Here is an 18695-nt window from a genome sequence, read left to right as displayed (position 1 = left end):
AGAAATTAACAATCAAATGATTTCGACACAATCAAACATAACTAAAATCTGGGAGCCACGTTAATAATTACAATACATGGCACTATATATTTATATTTTCTGTACTTAACCACAGGACACTAAGACAACTTACAGACTTAATTAAGGTTACCCACCTAGCACGCAGTTCAACCTTGGTCCACCAATTCCTGTTACCGTCATCGAATAATAGCATCGCTCCTATTCAAATGTCGAACAATGCGTCGATTATTCCAACCGTCTTCTTTGAGCCCATCTACTCGCCCTTTCTCAAATGCAGACATGTGTATATGATGTTCTTGTGTCTGTGTGCGAGGCGTATTTACGGTCCAATTGAGTACACGGAATGAAATTCACAAAGACTTTATGTCCTGGTAACGAAATGTCTCATGTTTATTACCCTTGCTGTTTGTAAGATGAAACTGCGTTTCAGCGACGCCTGAGCTCCCAGTTGGTGCACATCGACAGCACAGAAATATACGTATATAGCTTCTTTTCTGCGTTTACTTCGTATATTCTTACTTAAATTGCGTGTGAGTTTCGTATAGGAGGTGTAATTTCGAGTTTTAGTTACTGCAATCGTAAATTCAGGCAGGTTGTAGAGTAGTCGTTAGGCATTTGTTTTGTTTTGGTACGTCAGTGGCACTTGTCTGTCTAGTAGGCTTTCAGAGAACAGTGTGGCCTGAGCTCCCAGTTGGTGCACGTCGACAGCGCAGAAAGATACGTATATAGATTTTTTCCTGTGGTTACTTCGTAGATTCTTACTTAAATTGCGTGTGAGTTTGGTATAGGAGGTATAATTTCGAGTTTTAGTTACTGTAATCGTAAATTCAGGCAGATTGTAGCGCAGTCGTTAGGCATTTGTACAGGTTAGTTCATATATTCTTTGGGTGTTTCCCTTGCGTTATCTAGGCACGGACTCGTGTTTCTGTAACTGTTGTTGAACATTGATTAGAATGGACAGCTGTGTTCGGATGAGGGCTCAGTTGGCATCCCTTCACTCACAGCTGCAGGCGGCGCTGACTTCGGTTGCGCAGCTTGAGGCTGTTGCCAATGGGCACCACTGTGGGGGGCCGGACTTGGGTATCATGGGGATGTCAACCTTGTCCCTTCTGTCCCCAGATCGGTCTGCTGCTGTAGTTGCCCCGGTTGCTGCCTGCAGTGGGGCTGAGCCCTCGCCTGTGGTTGATTGGGAGGTCGTTCCAAGGTGTGGCAGGCAGTGAAAGACGTCCCCGGAGGCTGATCAGTAAGCCTCCCCGGTGCATCTGACAAACAGGTTTCAGGTACTGTCTCTGGCTGAGCCAGATGCACCTGCCTGCCCTGTTTCAGAGGATGATTGTCAGCTTTCAAGGTCCGGGCAATCGCAGAGGGTGGGCTTATTGGTAGTTGGGAGCTCCAATGTCAGACGCATAATGGGGCCCCTTAGGGATATGGCGGCTAAGAAGGGGAATAATCCAGTGTGCACTCCGTGTACATTCCAGGTGGAGTCATTCCTGATGTGGAAAGGGTCCTTCCGGATGCCATGAAGAGCACAGGGTGCAGCTAGCTGCAGGTGGTGGCACATGTCGGCACTAATGACGTGTGTCGCTTTGGATCTGAGGAAATTCTCTCTGGATTCCAGCGGCTATCTGATTTGGTGAAGGCTGCCGGTCTTGCTTACGAGATGAAGGCAGAGCTCACTATCTGCAGCATCGTTGACAGAACCGACTGCGGACCTTTGGTGCAGAGCCGGGTGGAGGGTCTGAATCAGAGGCTTAGACGGTTTTGCGACCGTGTTGGGTGCAGATTCCTAGACTTGCGCCATAGGGTGGTGGGGTTTCGGGTTCCGCTGAATAGGTCAGGAGTTCACTACACTCAGCTGGCGGCTACATGGGTAGCGGAGGCTGTGTGGCGTGGACTGGGCGGTTTTTTAGGTTAGAAGGCCTCGGGAAAGTACGGGGTGAGCTGCAATCTCAAAGGGTGCATGGCAAATACAGGACGTGCTTGGATCAAGGAACAGTCGGAATTGTAGTTGTAAATTGTTGTAGTTGTGCTGGGGAAGTCCCTGAGCTTCAAGCGCTAATAGAAAGCACAGAAGCTGACATCGTTATAGGTACAGAAAGCTGGCTAAAGCCTGAAATAAGTTCTGCAGAAATTTTTACGAAGTTTCAGACGGTGTTCAGGAAAGCTAGATTAGGCAGAATTGGTGGTGGAGTGTTTGTGTCTGTCAGTAGTGGTTTATCTTGTAGTGAAGTCGAAGTAGATACTCCGTGCGAATTGGTATGGGTGGAGGTTATACTTAACAGCAAAACTAAGTTAATAATTGGCTCCTTCTACCGACACCCAGACTCCGACGATATAGTCGGTGAACAGTTCAGAGAAAATTTGAGTCTTGTAACAAATAAATACCCCACTCATACGGTTATAGTTGGTGGGGACTTCAACCTTCCCTCGATATGTTGGCAAAAATACTTGTTCAAAAGCGGTGGTAGGCAGAAAACATCTTCCGAGATTGTCCTAAATGCTTTCTACGAAAATTATTTCGAGCAGTTAGTCCACGAACCCACGCGAATTGTAAATGGTTGCGAAAACACACTTGACCTCTTAGCCACAAACAATCCAGAGCTAATAGAAAGCATCATGACTGATACAGGGATTAGTGATCACAAGGTCGTTGTAGCTAGGCTCAATACCGTTTCTTCCAAATCCACCAGAAACAAACGAAAAATAATTTCATTTAAAAAAGCGGATAAAGTGTCACTAGAAGCCTTTCTAAGAGACAATCTCCATTCCTTCCGAACCGGCTATGCAAATGTAGACGAGATGTGGCTCAAATTCAAAGATATAGTAGCAACCGCAATTGAGAGATTCATACCTCATAAATTGGTAAGAGATGGAACTGATCCCCCATGGAACACAAAACAGATCCGAACACTGTTGCAGAGGCAACGGAAAAATCATGCGAAGTTCAGAAGAACGCGAAATCCCGAAGATTGGCTAAAATTTACAGACGCGCGAAATTTGGCACGGACTTCAATGCGAGATGCCTTTAATAGGTTCCACAACGAAACATTGTCTCGAAATTTGGTAGAAAATCCGAAGAAATTCTGGTCGCATGTGAAGTACACAAGCGGCAAGACGCAGTCAATACCTTCGCTGCGCAGTGCCGATGATACTGTTACCTACGACTGTGCCGCTAAAGCGGAGTTATTGAACGCAGTTTTCCGATATTCCTTCACCAGGGAAGACGAATGGAATATTCCAGAATTTGAAACACGAACAGCTGCTGGCATGAGTTTCTTAGAAGTAGATACCTTAGGGGTTGCGAAGCAACTCAAATCAACAGGCAAGTCTTCAGGTCCAGATTGTATACCGATTAGGTTCCTTTCAGATTACGCTGATACAATACCTCCCTACTTAGCAATCATATACAACCGCTCGCTCACCGATAGATCTGTACCTACAGATTGGAAAATTGGGCAGGTCCCACCAGTGTTTAAGAAGGGTAGTAGGAGTAATCCGTCGAACTACCGACCTATATCATTGACGTCGGTTTCCAGTAGGGGTTTGGAGCATATACTGTATTCAAACATTATGAATCACCTCGAAGGGAACGATCTATTGATACGTAATCAGCATGGTTTCAGAAAACATCGTTCTTGTGCATTATTCGCACGAACTAATGGCCGCTATCGACAGGGGATCTCAAGTTGATTCCATATTTCTAGATTTCCGGAAAGCTTTTGACACCATTCCTCACAAGCTACTTCTAATCAAGCTGCGGGCCTATGGAGCATCGTCTCAGTTGTGCGACTGGATTCGTGATTTCCTGTCAGAAAGGTCGCAGTTCGTAGTAATAGACGGCAAATCATCGAGTAAAACTGAAGTGATATCAGGTGTTCCCCAGGGAAGCGTCCTGGGACCTCTGCTGTTCCTGATCTATGTAAATGACCTGGGTGACAATCTGAGCAGTTCTCTTAGGTTGTTCGCAGATGATGCTGTAATTTACCGTCTAGTAAGGTCATCTGAAGACCAGTATCAGTTGCAAAGCGATTTAGAAAAGATTGACGTATGGTGTGGCAGGTGATAGTTGACGCTAAATAACGAAAAGTGTGAGGTGATCCACATGAGTTCCAAAAGAAATCCGTTGGAATTCGATTACTAGATAAATAGTACAATTATCAAGGCTGTTAATTCAACTAAGTACCTGGGTGTTAAAATTACGAACAACTTCAGTTGGAAAGACCACACAGATAATATTGTGGGGAAGGCGAGCCAAAGGTTGCGTTTCATTGGCAGGACAGTTAGAAGATGCAACAAGTCTACTAAAGAGACAGCTTACACTACATTCGTTCGTCCTCTGTTAGAATATTGCTGCGCGGTGTGGGATTCTTACCAGGTGGGATTGACGGAGAACATCGAAAGGGTGCAAAAAAGGGCCGCTCGTTTTGTATTATCACGTAATAGGGGAGAGAGTGTAGCAGATATGATACAGGAGTTGAGATGGAAGTCATTAAAGCAAAGACGTTTTTCGTCGCGGCGAGATCTATTTACGAAATTTCAGTCACCAACTTTCTCTTCCGAATGCGAAAATATTTTGTTGAGCCCAACCTACATAGGTAGGAATGATCATCGAAATAAAATAAGAGAAATCAGAGCTCGAACAGAAAGGTTTAGGTGTTCGTTTTTCCCACGCGCTGTCCGGGAGTGGAATGGTAGAGATAGTATGATTGTGGTTCGATGAACCCTCTGCCAAGCACCTAAATGTGAATTGAAGAGTAATCATGTAGATGTAGATGTAGATCAACCAAAGTTCACAATTTTACAGATCCACTGATCCATGTGTTTTCCTGTCGGTGGCGATAGGCCACGTCCGTCCGTCCTTACAGTGATTTCAACTACCTCGGACCTGTCCTCCATTATTTCCGTTTACTTATATGTTCCGTGCTATTTACATCACGTGCTTTGTGTTTTCCTCCACGCTTGTCTATACGCAGTGTTCAGACTCTGTTCACACGATAGATCAACTCACATGTCAAATTTTCATTCCTTCTCCTGGGGATTCAGGTCATGGGCTTTCTAGTCGGCTAGTGTAGCTTGCAACAATTTGTGCCGAGCGTGGTGGTTTTGCAGATCTGTCACCCCTGTGCAGATGCAAAAGTGGAGAGGTATGATATTGTTATGCATGTGACCCTTTTCCTTTTCTTTCTTTTGTAGTTTTAATTGGTGGCCATCACGAAGATGGCATTTTTGCAGTGCTAGTAGGAGCAGTTGCGCCTCCAGAAACAGCAGCAAGAACTGCAGCACGAGCTGATGCAGAAACTGCTCAAACAGAATGCCGAGTAACTCTGCTCTCACACTCTGCTCTGAAGGCGGGCCAACTGCCTGGGGAGAAGCCTCCCCTCCACCCGTGCCCCCCCACCCTTCTCCACAGAGCCCCCAACAGCTCTTGCTTTGCATAAATGGGTTTACATATCAGCAGGGCGACGGTGTCGGTCATGGCATATTTATACCCGTAGACTAAATTGTTACAGCGTGCATACCGCCTTCACCATTTCCTTTGCCATCCTTTCACCCACAAAATAGGGCAGTGTGGTGTTGATCCCGCGACTCCCACTTCGGACTACATGGAATTGGAACCAGCGCCTTCCTTTTCCCGCTCGCCCGTGAACTTGTTCTCATCCGCACTGATGCAGACGGACCATCCGTTACTCCAGCCTACACCTTCTCCCGCCGCTCCGTGGCCTTTTCAGGGATGACGGAATTAGTATTCCCGCCTGTGGACATCGATGTAGACGCAGATATGGCGTAGGTTTCGCTGCAGAATAGTGCACCACACTGCCACTGAAGGCGCGCTCAAAGCATTTTATAGGCAGAGTCACTGACCCACTGTCACTGTCGGCAGCGATAGACCGGCGCTGCGTTTTTAAGCTGATTTACACTTCCTTGGCTGGGGCGTTCACCTCGCACCGTGCTTTGTTTCTGGTGCTTGGTTGTTCAGTACCTCGCGATGGTCAAGTTTTGTGTTTTTCTCTATGCTTATCTCTACGCATTGTTCAGACTCCCTGCATCCCCGGTAGATCCACTCGAATGTCGAGTTTCCTTTCCCTCTTCCGAGGTTCAGCTCCCTGGATATGTAGTCGCGCCATCGAGCCACCGCCAGCTAGCACAGTTTACATTTGTGCCGACAGTGATGGTTCGCGTCGTTTTTACGCCCTGTGCAGATACAAAATACACGATCCACAGGCAAGATGAGCACACGACTCCCTCCCTGAGGTAATAAACAACTTCGGTGACAGGAAGAGTATCGGGCCACAAAAGTAAAACAGACATAAAATTGCCAAAGTTTGAGTACAGCAGAGCCTATAATAGTATAGATTAACGCTGTCTAAAAGAAGAAGAAGGAAGAAAATTCTCCTGAATACTATTAAGTCAGTATATTATTACTCTGTCACGCTAACCTGTGCTGTAACCTTCTTTTGCTGCGACAGGTTCAGCACGTGGGAGGTGAGGCTTGGACTCACCAGTCTCAGCATTATTGAGCCTAGCCGCGTGACCATCGTCACCAGGTCGGCGACGGTGCACCCTGAATACGACGTCGCCGTCGTCTTCCTGGGTACCAACGTCCCGCTAAACAGTAAGTCCAACGCATATGTGGATACATTATCATATAGACAAATAGTTTCCAACACTATCTAAAAATTTACCACTGTATAAATAGAATAGTCGTGGCGGACTGGAATTCGACATTAGGAAAAGGAAGAGAAGGAAAAATTGTAGGTGAATATGGACTGGGGGTAAGGAATGAAATAGGAAGCCACCTGGTAGAATTTTGCGCAGAGCATAACTCAATCATAGCTAACACTCGGTTTAATAATCATGCAAGAAGGCTGTATACGTGGAAGAGACCTGTAGACAACAGAAGGCCTCAGACAAAGTATATAATGGTAAGACAGAGATTTAGGAACCAGGTTTTAAACTGTAGGACATTCCCAGGGACAGATGTGCATTCTGACCACAATTTATTGGTCATAAACTGTTGATTAAAAATAAAGAAATCGCAAAAAGATAGGAATTCAAGGAGATCGGACCTAGATAAACTGAAAGAAGCAGAGGTTGTAAGGAGGTTCAGAGGAAGCATGAGGGAATGATCGACAAGAACAGGGGAAATGAATACAGTAAAAGAAGAATGGGTAGCTCTGAGAGATTAAATAGTGCAGGCAGCAGAGGATCAAGTAGGTAAAAAGACGAGAGCTAGTAGAGAACCTTTGGTAACAGAAGAGATATTGAATTTAATCGACGAAAGGAAAAAATATAAAAATTCAGTAAATGAACAGGCGAAAAGAAACACAAACGCCTAAAAAATTTGATCGACATGAAGTGCAAAATGGATATGCTGTAATGCTTAGAGGATATATTTAAGAATGTAGGAGCATATATCATAGGGATAAGGTAGATACTGCATACAGGATAATTAAAGAGACCTTTGGAGAAAAGAGAACCACCTATATGAATATCTAGAGATCAGATGGAAAACAAGTCATAAGTAAAGAAGGGAAAGTAGAAAGATGGAAGAAGTATGTAGAAGGTCTACACGAGGGAGACGTAAGGGGAGCCGGAACGTTGAAAATGACAAAACTGACGTTTTTTGGTTTTTTCATTATAAAATGATTTGGAGTTTTCTGAATAAAACAAATCAAGGTTTCGCCCTTCTAAGTGAATTCTAAGTGTATTTTTTATCGCTGCAAAGTTGACGCGCCGCGTAAACGGTTGTAGCGGCTTGGTGTGCAACCTCTGACGGCGCCGCTCGCTGGCTGCAAGCTGGGTATCTTTGCGGAATTAGACAGTGTTTTGTTTTCCAACGTTGTATGGATTTGTCTTTGTGACAAGTGACTGTTCATATCGCTAAACATAAACGCTATACCGTGTGCATTGACTTGTGGAGTTTGCTTTGTGTTGTTTAGCTGTTCAATTTTGCATATTTGATGAATTTTGCTCGTACCTATTTTACGTATTTGGATTGTGGATATCAATATGCCACGCTTCAGCAATAGAGTGTTGTTGTTTCGAAGGGAGATGCTGCTCAGACTGCTTCACCGACTACTCCAAATGAATGTGATATAACTATTTCCAACAAGAAACTTAGTGACTGCAAGGAAAAATTTGAGAACTATGAAAGTGACAGTAATGATGTGAATGAAATAATTTACAATTTCTTGCTCTCTAATTTTTTTAAACACAACGTATTATGCCAAGTTTGTAAAGAAAGAGGACTGGAATTGAAAATAAGTTCACACATTGGTTTTGCATGTAAAGTGTTATTGAAGTGTAACAAATGTGCTGCAGAAGTTTCGTTTTCTAATTCTAACAGTATTCCTCGGAGTGGTAATAGTGGAAAGAAGGTGTATGATATAAATGTTAAGCTTGCGTTGCATTGGCAAGGGCAGTGCTGCAGGTACAATGTTATGTGGAATTATGAACTTGCCAAAATCCCCAACCAAGTTTCGATTTTATAATGCATTGATAGGATCTTCTGCTGAAGATATTGCTCAAGCAACAATGAAGTAAGCAATTGATGAAGCTGTGACAGAGAATGGGAATTGCAGAGATTTAACTGTTGCTTTAGATGGATCATGGCAATGTAGATGTCACAAATTTCTAAATAGAGTTGTGACAGCTACCAGTGGAGACAGTTGCAAAGTAATTGATGTTGCTGTTCTCTCAAAACATTGTAGATGTAAGGGCAATACCAAGGCAGAACAGAGTGAAAGTTGTGAAGCAAATTTTCACGGCACAAGTGGTGCAATGGAAGTAGAGGGAGTGAAAGCAATTTTTTCCAGATCACAGGAGAGGTATAATGTATGATGCACTATCTAGGAGATGGTGATTCTAAGGGATATAAAACTGTAGAGGAACTCAAACCTTATGGCAATGAAATTCACATTAAAAAACAGGAGTGCACTGGACATGTGCAGAAGTGCATGGGGGTTCACTTGTGCAAACTAAAGCAGACATTAGGATCCCAGAAGCTTAGTGATAGTAAGACCCTTGGAGGAAGAGGAGGATTGACAGATGAAGCAATTGATAGATTGCAGAGGTATTATGAATGTGCTATTAGAAAATACAAGAAGCATTGAGCATATGAGGAGAGCAGTATGGGCATTATTTTTTTGTACTGCATCAACAAATGAGCACCCATAACATGCACTGTGCCCCAATCAGGAAAGGAATATGCCCATAAAAACAGTTTGACAAATGCTGTAATTGATGTAATTAAGCCCATATTCAGAGATTTATCACAGCCGAGTTTATTGGAAAAGTGTTTGCAAGGGAAAACACAAAATCCAAATGAAAGTGTAAGTAATTTAATTTCTATTTGGACTCCCATAAAGGGGTTTGTACAGATAAAAACATTGCCTTTTCGAGTGTATGATGCAGTGACAACATACAATGAATGAAACATTGTCAAATGTGATGTGCTGAAACGTTTAGATTTCCAACCATGACACAACACCATTTACACAATGCGCCTAATTGATGAAGAAAGACTAAGAGGTGGAGGAAGAAGAGACAAAAGCCTACAACATGAAGCAAAAGGGAAGAAAGGCCCAATGAAAGGAAATTAACACTGGAAAAAGACGAGGATACAGATAATCCGTCATATGGGGCAGGAATGTATTAAAAAAACTCTGGAAGCCATTTCCTGTAACTTTAAAATTTTCATCTTTGAGGAACATTTTCTCAAAAACTGCAAACACTATATCAATGAAATATATAACAATAATGTTTGCTTCCTTTCCTTCATTTTTATATCAATTTGTAAAAAAATATTGTATAGTTCAAGATTTATAGAAGAAAAAGTGCAAAATTTTAGAGAAAAAATAAGCATCTGCTTAAAAAATTGTAAAACAAAAAGCAATAAATATTTGTGAACATGGCATTATAACTTTGTAGAGAAATAGTCACTGAACATGTAGTTCAAATTTCAGAGCAATATGTTTAATGGTTTTAGAAAAAATGTTCCTTCTATTTGCTAAAATTAACATGGAGGAGATGCATCGGTTCGGCTCCCTGTAAGTGATGGTAACATTACAGAAATAGAAGAGTACGTAGATAACGATGAGATGGGATACACGATACCGCGTGAAGAATTTGATAGAGCATTGAAAGACCTGAGTCGAAACAAAGCCAAGGGAGCAGACAACATTCCGTTAGAACTACCGATAGCCTCGGGAGAGCAAGCCATAGCAAAACTCTTCCATATGGCGAGCATGATGTATGAGACAGGCAAAATACCATCATACATCAAGAAAAATATGATAATTCCAATTCCAAAGGAAGGAGGAGCTGACGGGTGTGAAATTACGAACTATTAGTTTAATAAGTCACAGTTGCAAAATACTAACACGAATTCTTTAGAGAACAATGGAAGAGTAGGTAGAAGGGAAAATCAGTTTGGATTCCATAGAAATGCTGGAACACGTGAGGCAATACTGACCCTATGACTTATCTTAGAAGATAGATTAAGGAAAGGCAAACCTACGTTTTTAGCATTTGTAGACTTATGGAAGGTTTTTGACAATGTTGCCTGGAATGCTCTCTTTCAAATTCTGAAGGTGGCTGGGGTAAAATACAGGGAGCGAAAGGCTATTTACTATTTGTACAGGAATCATATGCCAGTTATAATAGCTGAGGGGCACGAAAGGGAAGCAGTGGCTGAGAAGGGAGTGAGGCAGGATTGTAGCCTATCCCCAATGTTACTCAATCTGTATACTTGTAACTTCCCCCGTCACTTATCGACCTTAATGACAGTGAAAAATTAAACCGTGTGTACCTAATGGAAATTTGGGAAAAGCAATCGTCACCAAAGTTAATCTGTCGGTAAAGAGGGAGGAAGGGTTACATCTAAATGAAAGGAAAAATGCGAATGAAATTGGTGGAATTTAATTTTGAAAAAGGGTAAAGTTAATAAAGAAAGTAAATGTGCGGTCGTTACATTAACAATTAACTGGCGTTAATGAGATATTTGACATTTGGGGAAAATTACGGTCGCCAGTCCTATGGACAACTACTATAATAACTGAAAAAGAAAGGTTAAGGCACACATAATTAGCACTAAAAGCGTGGCAAGTAAAGGTTGACACGTGTTGTGTGAAAACTTAATGTTTGTCAGAAGTAATAAATTTCGCTACACTCTGACTTAATTTAGCAAAAGAATTAATAAAACCGAAAAATTGAAAGTTAATTTAGTGTCTGAAGTTAATAGAGAACTTTTTTTCTGAAGCACTACGAAATTAAATAAAATAAGGTTAGTCTTGGGCTACCTCAACAATCATCTCAAAAGCAACTTAAATCTACACAATTTAGAAATAAGAGATTTAACTTTGAACTTGAATGAAATGATTTTGAACAATTAACAGTAATAAAATTTAGTATGTACCAAGCTGAGCTGCAGTCACAGGTAAGCTAACACATGGTAACAAAATTCGCACTCTTAATTTGTGCTTGTGTAATCTAAATATAGTTCTGTTGGGTTATTGTAGCCAGCTATGAATACCTTAACTGATCTTTGAAATTAAAGCAGTGAGATTGAATGATATTACTTTAATGCTGTCGCTTGTCAGCCGTCACTGTTGCACAGGCTGGATGTTGGTGCCCTTCTTATCGACATGGTAACCAGGCGAAACGGGCTCTTGATGTGTGCCAGCTAATGTTTCCCATCCGCGACACTGTGCCAGAAACTATCATAGCAAGTCAAGCGCAATTACATGCTGCCAAACCCCGAAAGCGCGGGAACTCGCGCGAGTGTCACTCAACTCACCTGCTCCACCGCCCTACTCCAACCAGACTCTGCTCTGCCCGCGCTCCACGCGCCAGAGATAACACTCTTCAAAATCCTAAACACTTTGGTTCTCCACCCGACCTATCGATGTAATCATTCGATAGCATAGTTTTCCCTAGGCAAGATCCAGCGTAAAAATACAAATAATATTTACAAAACAAACCAATTATACATCGACATCAATGCATAAGTATATATATACAAATTTTATAACAATTACAATATGTAAAAACACAGAAATGTCTTATCTTCAGATAACAAATTAAGGAAAAAATTTACAGTACAATAGGTGGAACGAGGAGGATATGCATTTCCGGCATTACATACTGAGCAAGCAGTAAAGGAAACAAAGTGGGAATTAAAATCCAGGCAGAAAAAATAAAATCTTTGAAATTTGCTGATGACGCTGTAATTTTGTCAGAGACAGCAAAGGACCTGGAAGAGCAGTTGAACGGAATGGACAGTCTCTTGAAGGTAGGATACAAGATGAAGATCAACAAAAGCAAGATGAGGATAATGGAATGTAGTCGAAATAAATCAGGTGATGCTGGGGGAATTAGATTAAGAAATGAGACACATTTAAAATAGTAGATGAGTTTTGCTATTTGGGCAGCAAAATAATTGATGATGGTCGAAGGAGAGAGGATACAAAACGTAGACTGGCGATGGCAAGTTAAGCGTTTCTGAAGAGGAGAAATTTGTTAACATCGAGTACAGATTTAAGTGTGGGGAGGTTTTTTGTGCTACTATTTGTAAGGAGTGCATCCACGTATGGAAGTGAAAGACGGATGATAAAAATAGTGACTGCCACTCAAATTCACGAATCATGTCTGTGCCACTACCTCCCCTATTTTGCGATAATACAAAACGAGCTGCCCTTCTTTGAGGTTTTTCGATGTCATCCGTCAGTCCCACCTGATGCGGATCCCACACCGTACAGCATACTCCAGAATAAGATGGACGAGCATGGTGTAAACAGTCTCTTTAGTAGACTTGTTGCACCTTCTAAGTGTTCTGCCATTGAATCGCAGTCTTTGGTTTGCTCTACCCACAACATTATCTATGTGATCGTTCCAATTTAGGTTATTTGTAATTGTAATCCCTAAGAATTTAACTGAATATACAGCCTTCAGATTTGTGTGGCTTATCGCGTAATCGAAATTCAGCTGATTTCTTTTAGCACTCTTCGCACCATAAAAATATCTTATCTAAATCGTTTTGTTCATCTGATGACTTTACAAGACGGTAAATGACAGCATCATCTGCAAACAATCTAAGACAGCTACTCTGATTGTTTCCTATTTCGTTAACATAGATCAGGTACAACACAGGGCCTATAACACTTCCTTGATGAAAGCCAGATATTACTTCTCTTTTACTTGATGACTTTCCGTCTATTACAACGAACTGTGACCTTTCTGACAGGAAACCACGAATCCAGTCGCACAAGAGGCATTATTCCATAGGCACGCAGTTTGGTTAGAAGACGCTTGTGAGGAACGGTGTCAGAAGGCTTATGGAAATCTAAAAATATAGAATCAGTTTGACATCCCCTGTCGATAGCACTCATTACTTCATGAGTATGAAGAGCTAGTTGTGTTTCACAAGAATAATATTTTCTGATTCCGTGCTTTGTGTCAATAAATCGTTTACTTCGAGATACTTCATAATGTTCGAACACAGTATATGTTCTAAAACCCTACTGCGAATCGACGTTAGTGATATGATCCCGTAATTCAGTGGATTATTCATTCTTCCTTTTTTCTTATTGGTGTGACTTGAGAAATTTTCTAGTCTTTAGATACGGATTTTTCTGTGAGCCAGCGGTTGTATGTAATTTCTAAATATGGAGATATTGCATCGGCATACTCTGAAAGGAACCTGAGTGGTATACAATTTGGAACGGAGGCCTTGCCTTTATTAAGTGATTTAAGCTGTTTTTCTAAATCGAGGATATCTACTTCTATGTTTCTCATCTTGGCAGCTGTTCTTGATTGTATTCTTTGGACTGAGGACCACAATAGCAACAATAAATATAACGTTCGAAAAACTTTAACGCATTCCAGTCAAAAAATCTCCGGTTACTGATCTGAAGAAGCTATTGGCGGTTGTTTTAGTTCACTCATGGAATCAAGGAATATTCAGCGAGGAAGTTTCTCATATGGAGGCAATGGACGAGCAAGTTCCTCCTATGGAGGCAATGGCCTGGGATTTGGGAGGATCGAGGATCTAACCCCAATCCTTTAATCATTAAACGCTAACGTGGGAATGTTATGAATCATTGACAAAGCCATTGCAGTTTTTCTGACATATCGGAGCTTGTGTTCCGACTAACGTCATCATACGAGGAGGGATTAACGGGGGGGAGAACGGTGGTTACGGTGTGTGGAGGGGGGGGGGGTGAATAGTGTGTCATTGCAAATTAACACATCAGGACGTAACTCCACATCCTGGACTGTATGACATTACCAAAATAACGCCTTATGCGCTAATTGTATGTCATTGGAAAAGAGGATATATGGGGTGTTAAAAATATTTTGAGAGGTGGTATATGAACGAAAACACGACAAAAAGTCCACTAAATACAGGCTCCAAAATGCGTACCTTAAGAGCTATGACCATTTGCTTTTTATCGCTAGTGTGAAAAACATCTCTTGTATTACAAGCTCTTTGTTACTACGAATAATGTATAGAACGCAGTGAACAAATGAGGATACACTCCTTTGTTACGGTCCTAGATACGGCGTGCAGTAAACATTTGTTAGTGTTGTTACTGTAAACACTATTCAGGGTTCTGGGTAAGTGCAGGGCATACATTAGTTCTGCTGGAACCAGGCTGTGTTGTGATTAGAATGTCAAATACTTTTATTACATTGCAGTTTTACCTTTAATTTCCTTTTCCATCATTCTGTATATTATCATACGGGACGACGAACGTGTCAGTGATAAAACCTGAGGATGTGTTAGATGACGACCAGTTTGGCTTTAGGAAAGATAAAGGCATCAGAGAGGCTGTTCTGACGTTGCGGTTGATCATGGAAGCAAGACTAAAGAAAAATCAAGAAACGTTCATGGGATTTTTCAATCTGTAAAAAGCTTTCAACAATATGAAATGGTGCCAGATGTTCGAAATTATGAAAAAATAGGGATAAGCTATAGAGAAAAGCGAGTAATGTACAACTTGTACAACAGCCAAGAGAGAATAATAAGAATTGAGGACCAAGAACGAAGTGCTCGGATTAAGAAGGGTGTATCCTAGGGATCTAGTCTTTCGCCCCTACTGTTCAATCTATACATCGAAGAAGCAGTGATGGAAAGAAAAGAAAGTTTCAAGAGTGGAACTGAAATTCAAGGTGAAAGGATATGATGATACGATTCGCTGATGACATTGTAATCCTGTGTGAAAGTGAAGAAGAATTACATGATCTACTGAATGGAAGGACAGTCTAATGAGTACAGAATATGGATTGCGAGTAAATCGAAGAAAGTAGCAAAAATAAGAACTGCAAGAAACTAAACATGAGGATTGATGGTCACGAAGTAGATGAGGTAAAGGAATTCTGTTATCTAGGCAGCAAAACAGCCCATGACGGACGAAGCAAGGAGAACATCAAAGCAGATTTACAATGGAGAAAAGAGCATTCCTGGCCAACAGAAGTTTCCTAGTATCTACCATTAGCCTTACTTTTAGGAAGAAATTTGTGAGAATGTACATTTGGAGCACAGCATAGTGTGGTAGTGAAACATGGGCTGTAGGAAAACTGGAACAGAAGAAAATCGAAGCATTAGACATGTGGTGCTACCGACGAATGTTGGTAATTAGGTGGACTGATGAAATGAGGGATGAAGAGATTCTGCGCAGAATCGGAGAGGAAAGGAATATGTGGAAAACACTGGCAAGGACAAGGGGTAGGATGATAGAACATCTGTTAAGACATCGGGGAATGACTTCCATGGCACTAGAGGTAGCTGTAGAGAGCAAAAACTGTAGAGGAAGACAGAGATTGGAAACATCCAGCAAATAATTAAGAACGTAGGTTGCAGGTGCTACGCTGAGATGAAGAGTTTGGGACAGGAGAGGAATTCGTGGCGGGCAGCATCAAACCAGTTAAAAGACTGATGACTAAGAAAAAAGGAAAAAGCTTTATTTTCGCACTTGCCATCACAATGTAAGCTAATTACTACACACACGGAATGGCAGACACAATGTTTTGTTATGGTCTGGCAAATAGAAGCAACTGTTCAGTTCGTGGGATGTACGCTGAAACATATTGAGAATAGTCAGATCTTACATGCTACCAAACAGAAGACTGATGACTAAGAAAAAGAAAAAAAAGTTTCATTTTCGCACTTGCCATCACAATGTAAGCTTGCACCCTCAACAGCACATACAAAAATTACTTTCCCAGTGAGCCAATGTTTTTAAATGGTGCGAAAATAGAGCTGTGACCAAGTGCTGAAAACAAAAAGTAACTGCTAAACTGAACTTTTACGAATAAAACAAGAAATTAAACTTCAAACCAGAAATGCATTTCTCGGTTGAAATATGCATTCACATATCACACATTATGCGCTGAATGAGTGTCGGTAACGGAAAATTATTTACTTGTGCCAGGCAACGTATGATAAATGTAACTAGTTCTGTGCATTTTAGAAAGGACAAGGACATTTTCTAAGAAGAGTATGATGATAAATTCATACCATGAAACTGAGAGGACCGAAATTGTTTTTAGTGTTAATAGAAATTCGTGTCAATGGTGCACGCAGGGAAGTCCAATAATGCTGTAGTTTCGATCTCGTCAAATTTTGTTAGTGAATTCGATCTCCTGCTGACATTTACCCTTGTACGTGAAAACTGAAGACCGGAAGTCCGTAAGCAATATGTTTTCGTTTTTTTTTCGGAAAAAATGTGTTGTATTTTGCAATGTCTTTCTAAACAAATAATTTTCGACAAACTGCTCGATATCGTCCACCATTTTATTCACGTCACCACTCGAATGAGCATTTCAATAGCTGCGAGTGTTTTGAGTGGTGTTCCGCATCTAGGGACAGAAACTGCAGTGTTTATTCAATCGTCATATTCGTCGTCGTCCATTTAAAATCCATTTTGTTTGCACTGCCGCGTTGTATTATAAAATACTTAAAGAATACTAAAATAAGAGTTGTTTTGGTGGTATTTTAGTGATCTTACTTAGGGCGTAGAATAATTCAGCTGAGCGGTGGGTGTTTCAATGTGTTGCAATTTCTGATGATGTCATGAGACTGCCGAGGTCAAGTTTCTTACATTTTGTCGGTTCTAATGTAACGCTGGTTAGTATTAGGAGTGAGGGGGCTGGGGATGTACGCAGGACTAGTGTCGTATTTCCGCGACTAACAGTAGGAAAACAAGGTCCTCATGGACTACAACAAATTCGCCCGGTAAAATAAGTATCGTATGGCATTTTCGTTTGTGACAACCCAGGGGGTGGGTACAGCCGTTGTCGGAAAGGGTGTTGTTCTTCGGCGCACTTTGGCCTCTTCTCTTGCGGAAATGTGGGAGGTGTGACGTATATATATAGAGTGTAGGTGAGTGTAATAGTGATGGTGTAAATCCACCCAATAATGTAAAAACTTTCGAAACACTTCATTAAATGTCACTGGCGTCACTAACTTCCATGCAGATCGCAACGTACGTAATCGCAACATATGTAATGCATCTAAAAGACTGGGGAGAAATCCCCGCATGCTCCTATTTACTACGATTGCAAGTAAGTTCTTTTGATAGTGAAATTTCAAGCTTTGCATGATACTTCAATCTCACGGTTGCAATACATTTGTGGTGTTCGTAGGGAAATTTGTATGCTTTATAGATTTTAATTTATTATTGCGGGGTAGCGGAAAATTATCAAAAATAACTACGCTTAATGCTTTTCTCGTAATCTGAATTTGAGAATCCAGTCGGTAAACATATCAGTCAGCACCCACGTTCATTTCGTGGCCGTATATTTTTAAAACATAATGGCTTTAAACTTGCCCCGATGACAAATAAGGATCGTTTATGAGATCCATCTGACATGTACGTTACCAATGACGTAAATCTCTCCTTAGAGGTTAGCCTCCCTGAAAACGATTGACCCCTAAGCGATACAGTTTTATTGGGTATGCAGGCGCAAATTGACGTAGTTTCGTTGGTGTTGAAAACATCTGCCGCGTCATATGTAGTCGTAGTCGATAAACCTTGGTTTGCTTCACTCCAGACATTTTAAACTCTATGCTGTTCGTTTTCATGAACGTTATAATCAGACTTTATTTGCGGAAAATTCGATATCCATTTGTTTTTCTCCAGTTCAACAGTTCTTCCACTCAAAAACCTCCTGGTACACGAGCATTCTGCGACCTAGCTTATTTGAGCCAAGAAACAACGCAGTCTACACTTCATACATCTCTCTGACTCGAAATTGTGAGCTCAACCGGAAAAAACCATGTTCATGGTCGTCGGAAAATTAATCTGTAGTCAATATTACATATTAAAACTGCAGATTAATTTTTTGACGACTGTGAACGTAGTTTATGTTCGAAACCGGCGGAGTAAAATATAAATAAGCCAACATTTGTGTGTCATGTATTTTATTAAGTTTTTACAAGCTGGTAACTACCTTAACAAGTCGTTTTCGAATTCCGTTTTTCATCAACTGCCTTAAGCAGCCCCATCTTTATTTTAAGAGTCAATTAATCTGTGTCTCACGACTGCAGAAAGATAGTATGTCAGCATATCATAAAAATTTAACTTTTCGAGTTAAGAGAATGTATGAAATTATTTCGTACTTTGTCGCCAACTCAGTATTAGTTTATGCTTCGCAGATTTTCCGGTTTAAGC

General features: G+C 41.2%; 1 protein-coding gene across 5 annotated transcripts in view; it reads left to right on the top strand.

The window, feature by feature from the left end:
• The window catches only part of LOC126236699 (brachyurin-like), a 484625-nt gene that overhangs the window by 184507 nt on the left and 281423 nt on the right, over nt 1–18695 (top strand). The window contains exon 4 of one of the 5 annotated variants that reach the window (XM_049946215.1): nt 6489–6634. The exons of the other annotated variants lie outside the window; for them this stretch is intronic. Within the exon in view, the coding sequence (XP_049802172.1) occupies nt 6489–6634 (146 nt within the window). The remainder of the gene's footprint in view (nt 1–6488; nt 6635–18695) is intronic. 5 annotated transcript variants of the gene reach the window in all.

This window comes from Schistocerca nitens, chromosome 2, assembly GCF_023898315.1.
Source record: "Schistocerca nitens isolate TAMUIC-IGC-003100 chromosome 2, iqSchNite1.1, whole genome shotgun sequence".
NCBI classification, from domain to species: domain Eukaryota; kingdom Metazoa; phylum Arthropoda; class Insecta; order Orthoptera; family Acrididae; genus Schistocerca; species Schistocerca nitens.
Note: the sequence above shows the minus strand (reverse complement) of the source record. Positions and strands in the feature narration are given on the sequence as shown.